Raw genomic sequence first — 21,074 nt, 5'->3', positions numbered from 1 at the left:
GTTTCATTGATATTTTCAATACATGACCAGGTCTCCAATATGGAAGTTTGAAGCTACATATGAATAGTATATTATCAAAATAATAAATAATTCTGAGCATCAATATAAAAAATAATTTTACTGAAATTATTAAATTATTATATCACGTGTGCAAAGAAATTATTAAAATAGATTTCCAAGAAAAGCAAACAAATCGCAATAAATGGCCATGTTCATATGAATTGATATACAAGAATTATGATATGTGATAAATGTCAATATTGTCCTAGACTCCAAATTTTTTTCTATAGGCATCATGTGTGCAAAAGAATAGGAATTATTTCATTGATATTTTCGATAAATTACAAGGTCTCCAATATATAAGTTTGAGGCTACATATGAATTGATATGCAAGAATTATGACATGTGGTTAATTTCAATATTATTCTAGAATCTAGAATTGTTCATGGGCATCATGTGTGCCCAAAAAACATGAATAGTTTGATAGGAATATTATAAATTGTATTTCTACAAGAGGATCCCAGCAAAAAAAGCATCTCCAAAAAAGTAATGAAAATGTTCTTTTTGAATCCGGAAGTGGTGCAAAATTGACGCAGAAGCGATGAATTTAACATGGACTTGTCATAGGAAAGAAGACCTCCATTTCAACAGCCGTTGCACTGAATTTGCATCACTACTTTAGGTGTGAACCAAATTCAATGTTTTGGATGTAAATTAAAAAATTCTGTGATATTTTGTCAAATAAATATTTTTAAATTTTTTTATAATTTTTAATGGATTCAAACGCTTGTCGGAAATATTTAACGTCAAATATTTTCAAAAATTCGCAATATTTTCAGATTGCATTTTGCATTTTTTCGACAAAATTTAAGTGATTAGTACCATTTCATGAATTCTTACTCCGTTTTTAACGTATTTGAAACAAAAAAAGTTAAAATTATCCATTAAAAGTATGAAAAACCCAAGTTATTAAAAATTGAATTAAAAGAACTTCCAGGGTAGTTAAAATAAAGAACATCATTGGGAGTGCATCTTCTGGAAGTGCTTTTAAATTTGTGCCTTTGGAAGAACTTCCAAACTTCAATAAATGGCGTCCACAAAGTTTCAATAAATGATCTCCACTATGGAAGTTTGAAGTTATATATGAATTGATATACAAGAATTATGAATTTTGTTAAATCTTAATGTTGTCCTAGAATCTAAAATTCTTTATATGTATCATGTGTGCACAAACCATGAAAACCATGAATAATTTGATAGATATATTATAAATTAAATTTCTACAGCAGGATATCAAAAATTGTAAAATATGTCCTATATAATTTCATAAGCCCCCCTTGAAAAATCGTTTTTAAAGCCGAACAAGAATTGATCTATAAAATGTGTAATTAGGAAAATATAAGGAGGTACTACTACTCTTCGATAAAGTTTAAATTGGTCATGTGTGCAAAATAATATTTCCAAAATAATGGGCATGTTGCAAAAAATCTTCTTCTTGCTTTAAGATATTGTAGAAAAGGATAATTGTTATAGATTTAATAAGCCCAAATAACCCCAAATTTTCCCATAACATTATCTTTGACCTTGAAAAAAATTCTAGGAAGAAAATAACCAGAAATAAGTATTTTTCTTTAGACAAAAATGTTTATGTTATTTGATTATTGGCGAAGAAATCGTTTTTAAAGCTGAACAAGAATTGATCTATAAATAACCCTAAATTTGCTCATAACATACCTTGAAAAAAATTCTAGGAAAAAACTAACCCGTAATAAATATTTTTTCTCTAGACCCAAATACTTAATTTTTTATAATTACATGCGAAGAAATTGTTTTTAAAGGTGAAAAAGAATTGATCTATAAAATGTGTAATTAGGAAAATATAAGGAGGTACTACTACTCTTCGATAAAGTTTAAATTGGTCATGTGTGCAAAATAATATTTCCAAAATAATGGGCATGTTGCAAAAAATCTTCTTCTTGCTTTAAGATATTGTAGAAAGGGATAATTGTTATAGACTTAATAAGCCCAAATAACTCCAAATTTTCCCATAACATTATCTATGACCTTGAAAAAATTCTAGGATGAAAATAACCAGAAATAAATATTTTTTCTTTAGACAAATTTTTTTTAAGTTATTTAATTATTGGCGAAGAAATCGTTTTTAAAGCTGAACAAGAATTGATCATTAAATTCTGTAACAACAAAAGTATATGGAAGTAAATCCACTCTCCGATAAAGTTTAAATTGTCGATGTGTGCAAAATAATATTTCGAAAATAATGGGCGAATTGCAAAAGTCTTCTTCTGGCTTTAAGATATTGTGGAATAGTATACCTATCATAGATTTAGTAAGCCCAAATAACGCTAAATTTTTTTATAACATACCTTGACAAAAATTCTAGGAAACCCTTACCTGTAATAAATATTTTTTCTTTAGACACAAATGTTTAATTTATTTAATTAATGGCCAAGGAATCGTTTTTAAAGCTGAACAAGAATTGATTTTTAAATTTTGTAATTATAAAAATATACGGAGGTAATTCCTCTATACAATAAAGTTTAAGTTGACAATGTGTGCAAAAGTTTTTTCTCTTCTATTGGCCTCACTGCCTGATACTTATAAGATATTGTAGCTCGGGATAATTGTTATATATTTCATTACTCCAAATAACCTTAACCTTTCCCAAAACATTATCTTTGACCTATTTTATTATTATTATTATCATCATCAAATATCTAAGACAATTACATTGCATGGAGATTCCTTCAATCACCTAAAATGCCCACTACATGTCTATCAATATTATATAAATGATTGATATGCATTTTGTGTTATCGAAGAAAATCCATATGCTATAAAAATGATAAGACTACGATAAATGTATGGCTTGAGTCTATGTAGATAAATAAAATGTAGCCCAGTCAGGTCTGATGTCCAAAAAATGAATCATATATGGGAAATTTGATAAATTAGCTAAAGAAATTGTTCGATGTTTATATGGCATTTGTTAAGATTAGATATTAATGTCCCGTGCGACTAAGAAATTCGCGACTTTCCCAGAAGACTTATGAGAGGGTGACTAATGTTTCTAATTTTTTTTTTTTTTGTAATTTCTGTTGTATTAAAAATATAATTAATTTTTTTTAAATTCTTTTTTGCTATTCTTACAGGTTCGCCGCAGTTTAGAAACCTTGTCGATGTTAATCCATGACCGTAGCTCATCGTTTGGTTCCACAACTCCCGATGATAGTGACTGAATTTATATTACTTGTAATTAAACTTATTAATATTTCCCCCATTTTTTTTTTATTTTGTTTTAATTTTAGAAAGCAAACAAAAAACTCTCCACATTTTTCCTAGTAAATTATTATAAGCTTTAGTACAGCAGCCCTAAGAAGTATGTATGTAAATGCTTAGTATATATATGTATATGTAAATTATATTTATTATTATTATTTTTATTATTATTGAAATATTCCATTGCCTATATATTTTTGGGATTTTTTTGTTTTTGTAAATTTCCATAAGTGTGTAAAAAAACAAAGTCTTTTTCTCTTTCCCATCCTTCTCCCATAATAATCAAAGTAATCAAATTTGATTATTAGAGAATGGCAGATTTTGCTTTAGTTCTTTCTCTTGTAAATGCATATCTAATTTTCGAAATTCGAAAGAATTTAACAAATGTTTAAAACAATTTGTTTTGTGTTATTGGGGATGATACAAAAAAAAACATAAGCTATGTTAACTTTGTATAATGTAGTGTAGCAAAATTTGCTTGTTAAGGTTGTAAAGTAAAACTTAAGCAACCTTTTCTTTAAGTTTAAAGCCAAAGGAAATTTATTTAGAGATGAAAATAAAAAAAAAACACAAAGAAAAATATTTAAATCATTATGTGAAATTTTTTTCTTAGAATATAACTATGTAGGGTCACAAATAGAACATTCTACAAAAATTGAAGTACGATTTATTAAGATCGAGTAGAAGATCTCGTCTTTTATAGAAGAAAAAAGCCATCTGATGCTTAACATTTGCTTTACTAATAACCAACAACTCTAGCTTAAATTGGGTAAATCAATTTCAATTATTCGTTCCTAATCAAAGAATTTATTATGATTTATAGGTTTTTCACAATTCTCAGGATTGATTTCTACTAATTTATTGCCACCAAAGAAAAATCGAGAATGATCTCTTTAAATAAATTCCATAGCTAAAACAAAATAGTAAAAATTCTAATTTTATATTATAATTATATTAAAATATTTTGTTTTTTTTTTTTGTACAATTTTACAATTTTATCTTGTTAAAACGATAAGTATTTTGCTTCACTGCCTGATACTTATCGTAGTTATCGAACCACCTACGTAATTAGTGAAACATAATTGTTACATATTTTCAATATGGGAGTTTTGTATAGGATATTAGGTTTGCAAAATAATTGTCTAATAAATCGACCATGACAAAAATTCCAAATTGAGCTTTTAAATATTCAATTGAATTGATCTGGTAACTTGGTTAATTGCAAAAGTTCTCCATAGTGTCATACTTCAAGTAAACCTTCAAGATTTCCATGTGTGCAAACTGGTTTCCTCAAATAATTGACGTTTCGTTTGCATATTAAGTGGCTGGTAAATCAATCACGACAAATTTTTCAAATTGAATTTTTAAGTATACAAGCGAATTGATCTGGTAACATGAATGAATATAAAAGTTCTCACTAGTATCATACTTCAAGTAAATCCTCAAAGTGTTCATGTGTGCAAACGGTTTTTTTTTTTCAATATATGTTTAAAAATTAAATCTAAATAGTGGCTGGTAAATTGACCAAGGCAAAATTTTTAAATTTAATTTTTATGTGTACAAGCGAATTGATCTGGTAACATGAATAATTAAAAAAGTTCTCAATGGTATCATACTTCAAGTAAATCCTCAAACTTTTCATGTGGGCAAACTGTTTTCTTCAAATATATAGCATAGATAAATGTTTAAGCTGAGTACTATGTTCAGTTTTCAAGCTGAAAACCAGCTTGTTTTCACGGTTACTTTTTTTAATTAACTAATTTAGAAATATAAAATTATTTGCAATCAATTCCTTGGATCTTTTCCATCCATTATTTGGCAATACTCGATCAAAATATAATCGTCTTCATAAATATATTTGTAGTTTTAACTTAGTGTTTTGGTGAAAAAACCGAACATAGTACTCACCTTTAGAAATGAAATCTAAAAAGTGGCTGGTAAATCAACCACGACAAAATTTTCAAATTGAATTTTTCAGTATACAAGCGAATTGATCTTGCAACATGAATGAATACAAAAGTTCTCAATGGTATCATACTTGAAGTAAATCATGTGTGCAAACAGTTTTCTTCAAATATATGACCTAGATAAGTGTTTAGAAATTAAATCTAAAAAGTGGCTGGTAAATTGACCAAGACAAAATTTTTAAATTTAATTTTTAAGTATACAATCGAATTGATCTGGTAACATGAGTAATTAGAAAAGTTCTCAATGGTATCATAATTCAAGTAAATCCTCAAACTTTTCATGTGTGCAAACTGTTTTCTTCAAATATATGGCATAGAAAAGCGTCTACAAAATGAGATCTAAAAATATATAATTTTGAAACTGTTTACAAAAAAAAATACAAATTAATTGGCATGTGAGGAAATCTGGTAACTCTGTTAAATTCGGTAAAATTTTCATTTTTTTTTTAGATTTGTTAGCGGCCATAGAAAATGTTTCTTATCATATACCCACCCGTTTATAATTTACACACAAACTGATCTATAAATTTCATGGATCGAAATGGATTTTGTTCGAATCCAACTATACGTACAAGTAAGCATTAATTATGTGTGCATATTATTTTCGTTAAATAAATCACTAGTTAGTCGATTTTTTCTATTCTAGGATATCATGTTTATGTCTTTGAAATTTAAGTTCACATCCGAATTGATCCGGTAGATTTGATAACTATAAAATATCTTCACAATATCAGACATTCTATAACTCAATGAATTGTTCTTGTGTGCAAATTATTTCGTAGCATATAAAATTTTGACTTATAAAATAAATAGTTAAGTCTTATATAGGAATTGATCTGAAAATATTAAGACCTGCAGTGAGTTTCAAAGGGATCCAATTTTGCATAACAACATGAATTTCGCATGTGTGCCTCTTAATCAATACAGTGAAATTAAATCCCTTAAAATTGGACACCAATCGAATTTTAATGTGGCAACAACAAAACAAGACTTAAGAAAATTTTCCAATTTTTAGAGGTGTCCTCTTTTCAAAGTGGCCAATTTTTAGAGGTTTCATTGTATATGACCTGTGAAAACACACTGAACGATCTAAATAAATTTATTTTAAAATTAAATATTTAAGTTTAAACGAATTGATCTAAAAGATTTGATATATGCAAAATATTCTAACAATTTTATAACTTATAAATATCTTTGAATGCTTGATGAGTGCAAAGTTTTGAAAATAATTTCGTAGCAAAGAAATATTGGCCCTTAAAAATGCATATATAAAACAGAAATTAAGACTTATTTGCTAACTGATTTAGCTATGTTTTGATATGCAATGAGTCTCATATGAATATATAATTGCTTGGAAATATCCATTAACCATGTGTGCAAACTATTTAATTTAAATAATTATCAGACAAGAAAGAGAATTTAACAACTTTGAAACTAAAATTTTAACAATGGATATTTAAATACGTAACCGAATTGATAGCATTACTTTTATAACAGCATAATTTCGCAAAATTGTCACATATTCTCTAAATCTTTGAATTTTTCATGTGTGCAAAGTTTTGAAAATAATTTCATATCAAAAGAATTTCAAATACCTAAAAATAAACTTAAAAAATATAAGACCTACGAATTGATCTGACAATATTATGATATGCAATGTTTCTCAACATAATTACAGTTTTTTGTACAAATATCATGTGTACAAGTTATTTGCTTAAAAAAAATGCTACAAAAAATAATTCCACAACTTATTTATAAATTTTGCTTTTGAGTGATCATGGGAATTGATTTGGTACACTTGATAGTTCCTATAGAGTCCTAATTTCTTTAAATCTATGAAGTTTTCATGTGTGCAAAGTATTTTCTTTAAATAAAGGGCTAGTAATGGTAATTTCACTTTTGAAAAAAAAAATTCATTTCCAAATTTTGCTTTGGAGTGAACATACGAATTGATCTGGTAAATTTAATAGTTACAATTGATTTCACAGGAGTTATAATTTCCTTAAATCTATGAGGTTTTCATGTGTGCAAAGTATTTTCTTTAAATAAAGGGTTGTTAAAAATAATTTCACTTTTGAAAAAAAAAACTCATTTCTAAATTTTGCTTTGGAGTGAAAAAGCAAATTGATCTGGTAGATTTAATATTTACAATAGATTTTGAAGGAGTTATAATTTCTTTAAATCTTTGAAATTTTCATGTGTGCAAACTATTTGCTTTAAATAAAGGGTTGGTACAGATAATTTCACTTTTGAAAAAAAAACTCATTTCTAAATATTACTTTGGAGTGAACATACGAATTGATGTGGTAGCTTCGACGGTTACAATAGATTTTGAAGGAGTCCTAAGTTCTTTAAATCTGTGAAATTTTCATGTGTGCAAACTATTAGATTTAAATAAAAGCCTAGTAATGATACTTTAACTTACAAAATAACACACCTCTCTAAATTGTGAATTTGAGTGGTTATGCGAATTAATGTGGTAGCTTTGATGGTTACAATAGATTCTGAAGGAGTCCTAATTTCTTAAAATCTTCAAAATTTTCATGTGTGCAAACTATTTGCTTTAAATAAAGGGCTGGTAAAGATATTTTCACTTTTGAAAAAAAAACTCATTTGTAATTGTGTATTTGATTGGCCACACGAATTGATGTGGTAGCTTTGATAGTTACAATAGACTTTGAAGGAATCACAATTTATTTAAATTTCATGTGTGCAAACTATTTGCTTTAAATAAAAGCCTAGTAATGATACTTTAACTTACAAAATAACACACCTTTCTAAATTGTGAATTTGAGTGGTTATACGAATTGATGTGGTAGCTTTGATGGTTACAATAGATTCTGAAGGAGCCCTAATTTCTTAAAATCTTCAAAATTTTCATGTGTGCTAACTATTTGCTTTAAATAAATGGCTAGTAAACATAATTTAATTAAAACAAAAAAAAAAACATTTCTAAATTGTGAATTTGATTGGCCATACGAATTGATCTGATAGCATTGATAATTACAATAGGTTTTGAAGAAGTCCCAATTTCTTTAACTTTGTGAAATATTCATGTGTGCAAGATAATGACGCAGCAAACGGAAACTAATCGCGGACATCCGCCAAATCCAAAAAAATAATTGTATTCATATTAATTCTTTCAAAATTTGATTTAAAAAAAATTAATTAAAATTTAATTTATATATAATATATATAATAATGCGATTTTTAAATTTCTTACAATCCCTAAACAGTTTTAAAATATAAAATATCAAAAACTTTTATACAAAACTCCCTATAATAGAAGTATGATTGAAATTGGCCCTTGACATTGTATTTTTGAATAAAACCGGAGTTTGGAAATAGACAAAAAATAGACCATTGCTCCTTGACATTGAAAATTATATTTTTGAGTAATATCGCAGTTTAGAAGCATAGACTTTAGAATTTTAAATTATTTTCGAAAACTTATGATATGAATTTAAATTCTTAATGGATAAAATTTTGACATTTTGGAAGTAAATGAAGTATAGACTTTTTGAAAACACTTTGGTTATTAAAAATTTAAATTGATTTCGGAAAATTGTAATATTAATTAAAATTATTATTAATGGTGGATTAGAATATTTATTGGTCAAATTGGTATGTGAAATTAAATTCCCTTTCGCCTCACTTTACAGATTAATTTCTACATAGGAAAAATATCACCAAGAATTTGAAGAATTTTTTAATTAAAATTTAAGTGATTTAATTAATTTTTAAATTTAAAATTTAATTGAAAAATCAATAACAAAAAATTTTTTCAATAGGACCAATTATTTTTTAATTAATTTTGGTGATTGATACTATGATTTCTGTAATTGAATAAATTTATTTGGATTAAATAATTTCTTGGTTTATGTCTTAAATTTTTTTATTTCTGCATAGTATCACAGATTAAAATCTTAAGATTCCTTTTCATTTTTAGAATTTTTCCATAGTTTTTTTTTCTCCTAATTTTGATTTCTTCTAAATAATCTCCAGTCTTTAAAAAATTTTCTTTGTGATTTTTTTGAGAATTTTAAATATGTTAGACAAGACTCTTGAAAAAAAAAATTAGATATCTTTGGTAAAACAAAAGCATGTGCCAAAAAGTAGTGAATTTAGAAAACAACAAAAAATTGTGGAATCTTTTATATAACCTCTAGAACAAAAAAAAAAATAAAAGCAATTCTATAAATTCAAAGGAAACATAAATGAAAATAAATTCCCTAAAGTGGTTTTTAAACAAATATTTAAATGCTTTAAAATGAAGTTAGAAAGAAAACTGAGAGAGGGAAAACACAAAACATATATGTATTAAATTTTTAGAGCATATATAAGAACAAAAGTAGAAAACCTAAGGCAAAAAAAGTAAAGTAAATTTATGATAAAAAATAAATGTTTTTTTTTACAAGTACAGCTGGGACTTGGTGCAATATTATGACAGAAAATTAAAATAATTTAAATAGAAAATTAAATGTTATTTGGTTACAAAGCCAAGAGGCTAGAAATTGAGACAAACAAAAAATATAAAATATTAGATAAAATAAATATACACAAACAACTGACGAAAATTTTCGAAAATTTTACCAAACAAAAACAAACACACCCATACACCATAATATGGAAATTCAATTTTTTTGCCTAGGCAAAATAAAACAAAAGAAATTTTTACATATATTTCAATAACACTAAAAGATTACAAATGAAAAGCTTTTAGGTAAAAAAATAATAATAATAACCAACCTGGTGTCCTCCTTTATCCCCTTCATGAAAGAAAAAAAAACAAAATTTTTAACAAGACATTGGAAAATGAATATGGAGAAAATTATATAAGTAATTTATATGTATATACATATAACAAAATATATTATTATAAATTTATATAATAAAATATATACTTATATACCATACATATATATATAGTCCATATATAAGCTAATTCTTTTTTTATGAGAAAAAGTCACTTCTGTTATTTAGTAGTAGGATGTGGTATCTTAAAGAGTTTTGAGCTTTTTTTGTTTGATTTTTCTTGCATTGGCAATATTTTTTTTTCTAAACATTTTTCTTGGGAAAAATTCTGCTTTACAAAGAGATAAAAATATTTGCATGCATGTCTTTTCATAATGTTTTTTTGTTTTGAGTCTTTTGTTTATTTAATTCGAAACGTTTAAAAAAATAATACAACCCTGTGATATATATATTTCATTTTATTGTTTTTTTTTTTTCAATATTATTGATCTTTTATTTATAAGAAGAAGACAAATGCTAAGCAAATCAACAAATAGCAATTGCTATAGCAAAATGAAAATATTAATAATATGTAATACCCTTTTTTGTATAATTAATTAAATATATTTAGTTTAATTTATGAAATCTTATGCATATGTATATGTGTGTGTATAAACAAAATTGAAAATCTTAAGTAAATTAAGCAGCTTAGTATAAAACAGAATTTTGTTTCCTTTCCCCTGGGTGAAAAACTAATAAAAAAAGTTAATACATAAACAATTCAATACATTTTTTCTTGATTTTTATTATTATAATTTTTTCTGGAAATACAAAATTTAAATTTTTTTTAAATTTAAATTCAATCAATCAGTATTGATAATATTCAGTTCCTTTACCTTTACAAAATATAATATTTTTTTAATAATATAAAAAATCGAAAAAAAAAATTATTCTAAAAAAAAAATAGTCAAAATTTTAATTCTATAGACAATTTTGTCAAAATTTAATTTCTGTAGAACATTTTGTCAAAATTTTGTTTCCATAGAAATTTTTGACAAAATGTTTTTTATATAAAAAAATTTTGTCAAAAATTTTGTCTATAGAAAATTTTGTCAAAATTGTATTTTTATTGAAAATGTTGTCAAAATTTTGCCCAAATGTTATTCTATATATATTATTTCTATAAAAATTTTAACAAAATGTTATTTATATAAAAAATTGTGTCAAAATTCTAATTCTATAGAAAATTCTGTCAAAATTTTATTTTTATTGAAAATGTTGTCAAAATTTTGCCCAAATGTTGATTTCTAAAGAAAATTTTTTCAAAATTTTATTTCTATAGAAAATGTTGTCAAAATTTTGTTTTTCTATATAAAAATTTGTCAAAATTTTATTTTTCTATAGAAAATTTTGTCAAAATTTTGTTTTTCTATAGAAAATTTTGACAAAATTGTATTTCTATAAAAAAATTTTGTCAAAATTCTAATTCTATAGAAATTGTTGTCAAAATTTTATTTTTATAAAAAACTTTGTCAATTTTTTTCTATAGAGAATTTTGTCACAATTTTGTTTCTATAAAAAATTTTGTCAAAATTTTATTTCTATAAAAAAAAATTTATCAAAATTTTATTTCTATAGAAAATTTTTTCAAAATTTTATTTTTATAGAAAATTTTGTGAAAATTTTATTTTCATAGAAAATTTTGACAAAATTTTATTTCTATAGAAAATTTTGACAAAATATTATTTCTATATAAAAATTTTGAAAAAATTTTATTTCTATAAGAAATTTTGTCAAAATTTTATTTCTATTGTTAAATTTGTTAAAATTTTGTTTCTATAGAAATTTTTGACAAAATGTTATTTATATAAAAAATTTTAACAAACTGTTATTTATATAAAAAATTTTGTCAAAATTCTAATTCTACACACAAAAAAATTTCACGAAAATTTTTCCAATTAAAATTTTAATTGAGTTTTAAAAAATATTTAATTAAAAATTTAATTGATTCAACAAATTTTTTAATTGAAACAAAAATCAATCACAAAAATAATAGTATCAATTAATTTTTTAATTGATACTATCATTTCTGTGATTGAAGACATTTCAATTAAAAATTAATTGGATCAATTAATTTCGTGATTGAATCAGAAAAAAATTTTTTTGTGTGTATAGAAAATTTTGTCAAAATATTATTTCTATAGAACACTTTGTTAAAATTTTGTTTCTATAGAAATTTTTGACAAAATGTTATTTATATAAAAAATTTTAACAAAATGTTATTTATATAAAAAATTTTGTCAAATTTTTTTTTTTATAGAAAATTTTGTCAAAATATTATTTCTATAGAACATTTTGTTAAAATTTTGTTTCTATAGAAATTTTTGACAAAATGTTATTTATATAATAAATTTTAACAAAATGTTATTTATATAAAAAAAATGTTGTCAAAATTCTAATTCTATTGAAAATTTTGTCAAAATTTTTTTTTATAGAAAATTTTGTCAAAGTTTTATTTTTATAGAAAATGTTGTCAAAATTTTGCCCAAATGTTGATTTCTAAAGAAAATTTTGTCAAAATTTTATTTCTATAGAAAATTTTATCAAAATTTTATTTCTACAGAAAATTTTCCCAAATTTTATTTCTTTAGAAAATTTTGTTAAAATTTAGATTCTATAAAAAATTTTGTTAAAATTTTGTTTTTCTATAGAACATTTTGTCAAAATTGTATTTTTATAGAAAATCTTGTGAAAATTTTATTTCTATAGAAATTTTATCAAAATTTTATTTCTATAGAAAATTTTTTCAAAATTTTATTTTTATAGAAAATTTTGTGAAAATTTTATTTTCATAGAAAATTTTGACAAAATTTTATTTCTATAGAAAATTTTGAAAAAATTTTATTTCTATAAGAAATTTTGTCAAAATTTGATTTCTATAGAGAATTTTGTCAAAATTTTATTTCTATAGAACATTTTGTTAAAATTTTGTTTCTATAGAAATTTTTGACAAAATGTTATTTTTATAAAAAAATTTTAACAAACTGTTATTTATATAAAAAAATTTGTCAAAATTCTAATTCTACACACAAAAAAATTTCACGAAAAATTTTCCAATTAAAATTTTAATTGAGTTTTAAAAAATATTTAATTAAAAATTTAATTGATTCAACAAATTTTTTAATTGAAACAAAAGTCAATCACAAAAATAATAGTATCAATTAATTTTTTAATTGGATCAATTAATTTTTTAATTGACCTTCAATTAATTTTTTAATTGATACTATCATTTCTGTGATTGAAGACATTTCAATTAAAAATTAATGGGATCAATTAATTTCGTGATTGAATCAGAAAAAAAAATTTTGTTTGTATAGAAAATTTTGTCAAAATATTATTTCTATAGAACATTTTGTTAAAATTTTGTTTCTATAGAAATTTTTGACAAAATGTTATTTATATAAAAAATTTTGTCAAAATTCTAATTCTATAGAAAATTTTGGCAAAATTTATTTTTATAGAAAATTTTGTCAAAGTTTTATTTTTATAGAAAATGTTGTCAAAATTTTGCCCAAATGTTGATTTCTAAAGAAAATTTTGTCAAAATTTTATTTCTATAGAAAATTTTATCAAAATTTTATTTCTACAGAAAATTTTCCCAAATTTTATTTCTTTAGAAAATTTTGTTAAAATTTAGATTCTATAAAAAATTTTGTTAAAATTTTGTTTTTCTATAGAACATTTTGTCAAAATTGTATTTTTATAGAAAATCTTGTGAAAATTTTATTTCTATAGAAATTTTTGACAAAATTTTATTTCTATAAAAATATTGACAAAATTTTAGTTTTATTAAAAATTTTGTAAAATTTTTGTTTTTCTTTAGAAAATTTTGTCTAAATTTTGTTTTTCTATAGAAACATTCGTCAAAATTTTCTTTTTCTATAGAAAATTTTGTCAAAATTGTATTTCTATTAAAAATTTTATTTCTATAGAAAATTTTGTCAACATTTTATTTCTATAGAAAATTTTGTTTCATTTCTATAGAAAATTTTGTCAAATTTTTATAGCAATTTTTGTCAAAATTTTGTTTTTCTATAGAAAAATGTTTCCAAATTTTATTTCTAAAGGAAATTTTGTCAACGTTTTGTTTTTCTATAGAACATTTTGTCAAAATTTTATTTCTATAGAAAATTTTGTTCTTCTATAACAAAAAAATTGTCAAAATTTTATTTCTGTAGAAAATTTTGTCATGACATATTTGGTCTCTTTATTGAAATTTATATAATTTGTATTTTCATAATAAATATTTATAAATTCCAACTACAATTTTTAATTTCAAACTCACGGCAATTTTCATGTAGCTCAGTTAGGCTTTAACTGCCAGTTAATTGAACTAAATTGGAAATATCTTCTCTCCGACTAACTTTAACAGAAATATTTTCAGCAGTTATTTTCTAACTGGCATTTGGATTATAAAGGCAGGATGACAGATTTATTCATATTATGCTTTAAAAGTTCATCAGCCAGCGGAGCTTCTTGAAAATTGGGGTCAGTTCCATAAAAACAGAAAACCCTATATTTTTACAGTAAAAATATAAAAAAAAATATTAACGCTTAAATTTTTGCAAAAAAAAAACACTATTAATTTCCCAAAACCTATCCTATAACCGAAAACCATTTAAAAAAATAAACTACATAATAAAATACATAGCAAAACATACTCCATACCATCTATCTTAAATATTTTAGTCTTAATTGAAGCTGTTACTTGTAAAATCAATTTCATATACCGTTCTTAAATTGCAGTAGTAAGTGTAGCGTGTATAATTCAACTTGGCAACAAAATAACCACCAACACCATTCTTAAAAAATATATAAAAATAAAACAAACATAAATCAATCTCATTAACCTATAAAATAAGAAGAATTGAAATAGATAATAGAGATGAAAGAATGAAACGAGAAATGAAATAAATGAGAAATAAAATATTTATTAAAAAAAATATATGAAAATATGGTTTTATTTCACTTTTTGCGGGGAGGAGGCACGGTTGCCAGTCGAGCTACACAAAATCTACCACAATTTGGAGAAAATTCTACCAAAAAAAAACTACCAAACAAAAAAAATTGTCAAAATTTTATTTCTGTAGAAAATTTTGTCAAACTTTTATTTTAATAGAAAATTTTGTCAAAATTTTATTTCTATCGAAAATTTTCTCAAACTTTAATTTCTATAGAAAGTTTTGTCCAAATTTTATTTCTATAGGAAATTTTGCCAAAATTTTCTTTCTATAGAAAATTTTGTCAAAATTTTATTTCTATAAAAAATTTTGTCCAAATTTTATTTCTATAGAAAATTTGGTCAAAATTTTATTTCTATAGAAAATTTTGTCAAAATTTTATTTCTATAGAAAATGTTGTCAAAATTTTATTTCTATAAGAAATTTTGTAAAAATTTTATTTCTATAGAAAATTTTATCAAAATTTTATTTCTATAGAAAATTTTGTCAACATTTTATTTCTATAGAAAATTTTGTCAAAATTTTATTTCTATAGAAAATTTTGTCAAAATTTTATTTCTATAAGAAATTTTTTAAAAATTTTGTTTCTATAAGAAATTTTGTAAAAATTTTATTTCTATAGAAATTTTTGACAAAATTTTATTTCTATAGAAAATTTTGTCAAAATTTTATTTTTATAGAATATTTTGTCAAATTTTATTTCTATAGAAAATTTTGTCAAAATTTTATTTCTGTAGAAAATGTTCTCAAAATTTTATTTCTATAGAAATAGAATTTTGTCAAAATTTTATTTCTATAGAAAATGTTCTCAAAATTTTATTTTTATAGAAAATTTTGTCAAAATTTTATTTCTATAAGAAATTTTGTAAAAATTTTATTTCTATAGAAAATTTTGTCAAAATTTTATTTTTATAGAAAATTTTGTCAAAATTTTATTTCTATAGAAAATTTTGTCAAAATTTTATTTCTATAGAAAATTTTCTCAAAATTTTATTTCTTTAGAAAATTTTGTCAAAATTTTATTTCTATAGAAAATTTTGTCAAAATTTTATTTCTATAGAAAATTTTCTCAAAATTTTATTTCTATAGCAAATTTTGTCAAAATTTTATTTCTATAAGAAATTTTGTAAAAATTTTATTTCTATAAGAAATTTTGTAAAAAATTTATTTCTATAGAAATTTTTGACAAAATTTTATTTCTATAGAAAATTTTGTCAAAATTTTATTTCTATAGAAAATTTTGTCAAAATTTTATTTTTATAGAATATTTTGTCAAAATTTTATTTCTATAGAAAATTTTGTCAAAATTTTATTTCTATAGATAATTTTGTCAAAATTTTATTTTGATAGAAAATTTTGTAAAAATTTTATTTCTATAGAAAATTTTGTAAAATTTTTATTTTTATAGAAAATTTTGTCAAAATTTTATTTCTATAAGAAATTTTGTAAAAATTTTATTTCTATAGAAATTTTTGACAACATTTTATTTCTATAGAAAATTTTGTCAAAATTTTATTTTTATAGAAAATTTTGTCAAAATTTTATTTCTATAGAAAATTTTGTCAAAATTTTATTTCTATAGAAAATTTTGTCAAAATTTTATTTCTATAGAAAATGTTCTCAAAATTTTATTTCTATAGAAAATTTTCTCAAAATTTTATTTCTTTAGAAAATTTTGTCAACATTTTATTTCTATAGAAAATTTTGTCAAAATTTTATTTTTATAGAAAATTTTTTCAAAACTTGATTTCTATAGAAAATTTTGTCAAAATTTTATTTCTATAGAAAATTTTGTCAAAATTTTATTTTTATAGAAAATTTTGTCAAAATTTTATTTCTATAGAAAATTTTCTCAAAATTTTATTTCTATAGAAAATTTTGTCAAAATTTTATTTTTATAGACAAGTTTGTCAAAATTGTATTTCTTTAGAAAATTTTCGAAAAATTTTATTTCTATAGAAAATTTTCTCAAAATTTTATTTCTATAGAAAAATTCCTCAAAATTTTATTTCTTTAGAAAATTTCCTCAAAATATTATTTCTTTAGAAAATTTTGTCAAAATTTTATTTCTTTAGAAAATTTTGTCAAAATTATAAGCCGATCTCTAGACTTTAGGTTAGGTGGCAGCCCGATGTATCAGGCTCACTTAGACTATTCCAGAGAGTATAAAAATGCAAGAGAACGTATAGATGTCGCACAATGCCTACAGCTTTGGTATTACCGACGTTGCGGTCGAAGCGCTGTTTTGATAAATTGTTTATAAAGGCATCGGCAGTTATAATTTCAAATTGTCTGCCAAAAAATTTAATAGAATGAAAAGATTTATATAAAAAAACATTTGTTATTACAAAGTAGGTTCTAAATCCTATTTTCCTTACGTTTCATAAAGCCGGCAGAGAACTGAACTGGGTGACGCCGACGATTATATTAGAGAAATTTTCCTCATGACTGCCACCTACTGACGCAGTTTCTCTTGACAGTTTCGTTCTCTTGTTTTTTATACTCTCTGACTATTCAGTCCATTGTGATACGACATTGGTGAACTTCTCTCTTATCACTGAGTGGTACCCGATTCCATGTTAAGCTCAATCACAAGGTACCTACTTTTTATAGCCGATTCCGAACGTCGTTCCACATTGCAGTGAAACCACTTAGAGAAGCTTTGAAACACTCAGAAATGTCACCAGCATTACTGAGGTGGGATAATCCACCGCTGTTAGGTCGAAGCAGGAATCGAACCCACGTCCTTGTGTATGCAAGGCGGGCATGCTAACCATTGCACCACGGTGGCTCCCATCCCTAGACTTTACTTCTTTTGCTTTTTGGTACCATCCCCACTCGAGTGTTTTTAGTAATTTCTAATTTATTTTATGTAAATTAGTTTTAAAAATGGACTGATTTCCAGGACCTTTGCTTACTCAATCAAGTTAAAATTCGGCATATGATGTCAGTATCCCTTCTCTACTTACCATATTCCTGAAAAGTCTTTTTACAGTGTGTTGCTCCATATTTCATATGATCCGATCGAAACTTTTGCTTGGCCGCATTATGTATTTCGCAAGCATAAGAAATGACACACGGCGCCTTAATCTTACCTTAAAAATATTGAAACTAATAATTCAGTTGTAGGTTATTTCAGATCAAACACGAAATAGCACCTACACGTTCTCTTATGTTCTTCGTTTTTTTGTTTTAATCTGCTAAACAATATATGACACAGACGTCCCATCTTTATATATAAGCTATGAGATTTTGTACTCTGAGACGATTATTTACATTTCTCTCATTTTTACTACATCTGCTTCGAGTAAAGCAGAGGAACATAACTATTATTTTGTTAATCATTTCATCGATAATCGATAACAATTATCGCTCTGTCAATTACTTGGGCTTCACTAAGTACTGTTGCCAATCGTTTATTCTTTAAAACATGTACTTTGCCCACCATGTGAATTCAACACAAATTCACATGTTGGACAACCAACATTCATAACAATGAGTTGGTAACTCATGTTACTTAAAACAGTTTAGTCACAAACCATTCATATGTAAACATTTCAGTGTTGCTACACTTATGGGTTTCAATGGATTTGTTATAATAGGTCAGTAAGTTTTGCAATATTTTCGGTAATTTTGCATAGTTAGAAAATAATATTAAGCTAAACAATTATAAAAGGTCATAATAGAAAAACTAAATCATTTATAATATCCCATACAATATTGATATACAAATTTAATTTTGAACCTTATGAAAAAGCATTTTTTCCCTCTATATATGAAATGGCAATACTCCTCATTTCGCAATCATAAGAACATAGTTGGCAACTCATTGACCAACCTATCCTCTTGTTTGCCACCCCACCCTTTGTTGCCAACAAAACATACACTTGGCAAGCATTGGCATCAAGGGGATGTAGCTCAGTGGTAGAGCGCTCGCTTCGCATGTGAGAAGTCCCGGGTTCAAACCCCGGCATCTCCAAGATTGTAATGTGATTCTTTTTAATAAAAATTATTTTTTTTTTTTCAATTTTGTATTAAAATTATTTTTAACAAAAAAAAAAAACAAAAAAGCCTTGTTGGTAGGTTAAAAGTAAATCACATAGGTTATTTCTGATAATTGGCTGAGATTTGTTCACATAGGGGATATTGATGAGGAATATGGCAGTTCCGAAAAGTCAATCCATCATTCCGATTCTTGATGATTTAGTAGATTTTGCCAGACATTCCTCTCCAACTAAGAGGTACTTCAATTATCTATAGAAATAAAATGTTGACAAAATTTTCTATAGAAATACAATTTTGATAAAATTTTCTATAGAAATAACTTTTTTATAAAATTTTCTATAGAAATAACATTTTTATAAAATTTTCTATAGAAATAAAATTTTGGCGAAATTTTCTATAGAAAAAAAAATTTTAGCAAAATTTTCTATAAAAATAAAATTTTGACAAAATTTTCTATAGAAATAAAATTTTGACAAAATTTTCTATAGAAATAAGATTTTGACAAAATTTTCTAAGAAATAAAATTTTCTATAGAAATAAAATTTTGACAAAATTTTCTGTAGAAAGAAAATGTTGACACAATTTTCTATAGAAATAAAATTTTCCATAGAAATACAATTTTGACAAAATTTTGTATAGAAATAAAATTTTGACAAAATTTTCTATAAAAATAAAATTTTGACAAAATTTTCTATAGATATAAAATTTTCTACAGAAATCAAATTTTGACAAACTGTTGTATAGAAATAAAATTTTGACAACAATTTCTATAGAAATAAAATTTTGACAAAATTTTCCATAGAAATACAATTTTGACAAAATTTTGTATAGAAATAAAATTTTGACAAAATCTATCTATATATCTATATATAAAATTCAATCTATGTTTGTTTGTATGTTCCGAGTTGGCTCCGAAACGGCTGAACCGATTTACTTGAAACTTTCAGAGATCGTAGGGGGCGTTCATGTGGTGAAAATAGGGTACCTCATTTTTTGACACCTGGTCGCGGAGGGGGACCTCCCCTTCATCGGACTTTTTGAAAATTGGACCAAAGTTGACCGATTTGCTTGAAATTTTCATTGAAGATTGGGGTTAGCATCTGGACAAAGATCCGCTACTTTTTATTTCGATATTTGGTGGCGGAGGGGGGCCTCCCCTTTGTTCGACTTTTTTTTAAGTACAGTGAAAAAACTAAAATTCTCTAAATTATCTGAGATTTACAGAGAACATGTGGCGAGGTTATGGAATTAATATGGGGTACCCGATGATTTCATATGTGGATGGGGAGGGGGACCTCCCCCTTGCCCTACTTTTTGAAACTTGGAACAAAATTATGCGATTTGCTTGAAATTTTCATTGAATGTTAGGGTTGGCGTCTAGACAAAAATCCGCTCGAATTTTTTTGTTTGAAAGTACAAACAAAACTAAACTCCCCCGACTGAAATTTTACGGAAAAAATGGGTTATGAAATTTATATCAGGTTCTCGATTTTTTAATAAAAATAAAAGGGCATAGGGAGACATCCGCTTCTCTTAAGTAACTACATACAGTTAAACAATTAAACTTTACCGAGTTACTTAAAATTTACAGAGGACTGGGGAGAGGCTACGATGTTAATAGTTGATACCTGATTTTGTGATATTTGGACGGAAGAGAGGCCGCCCCTTTAGGCTTATAATTTGCTTGACATTTTCTGGGACGTTTACAAAAGATACGCTACATCACTTTTCGATATTTAGTCGGGGAGGAGGTCCTCCTCTAAAACTGCAAAAAAATACAACAATTCTTAAGTTTTCTTGAAATTTACATAGGCAGTGGGGGAAGGTTATGAACGAAGAGGCAACCTTCCTTGCCCCACACTTGAAGGAAAGTTTCAAGAATTTTCAGGGAAGGTTAGGGGTGCTGTTCACTACGGTGTTTGTCGATATTGTATCGGGGAAAGTGACGTCCCTTTAAAACAATAGAGCAAAATTTAAACATCGCCGATCAACTTGAAATTTACAGGGAACGTGGGAGGAGGTGATTAAATTTACACATGATTTTTAAATT

At 24.5% G+C, this 21,074-nt stretch overlaps 1 protein-coding gene and 1 non-coding gene across 3 annotated transcripts in view; both read left to right on the top strand.

The window, feature by feature from the left end:
* Positions 1–10,783, top strand: part of LOC142230228 (uncharacterized) — a 218,566-nt gene extending 207,783 nt beyond the window's left edge. For both annotated transcript variants that reach the window (XM_075300869.1, XM_075300868.1), the window contains one exon: positions 3,171–10,783. In XM_075300869.1, the coding sequence (XP_075156984.1) occupies positions 3,171–3,257 (87 nt within the window). In that variant the 3' untranslated portion in view covers positions 3,258–10,783. The remainder of the gene's footprint in view (positions 1–3,170) is intronic.
* An 8,143-nt stretch (positions 10,784–18,926) lies between these two features.
* Positions 18,927–18,998, top strand: TRNAA-CGC (transfer RNA alanine (anticodon CGC)). Its single transcript has one exon. It is a non-coding gene; the product is annotated as a tRNA-Ala (tRNA).
* Positions 18,999–21,074: the final 2,076 nt, after the last annotated feature.

This window comes from Haematobia irritans, chromosome 3 (assembly GCF_050003625.1).
Source record: "Haematobia irritans isolate KBUSLIRL chromosome 3, ASM5000362v1, whole genome shotgun sequence".
Classification (NCBI taxonomy): domain Eukaryota; kingdom Metazoa; phylum Arthropoda; class Insecta; order Diptera; family Muscidae; genus Haematobia; species Haematobia irritans.
The sequence above is the reverse complement of the archived record's forward strand: the minus strand, read 5'-3'. Positions and strand labels throughout refer to the sequence as shown.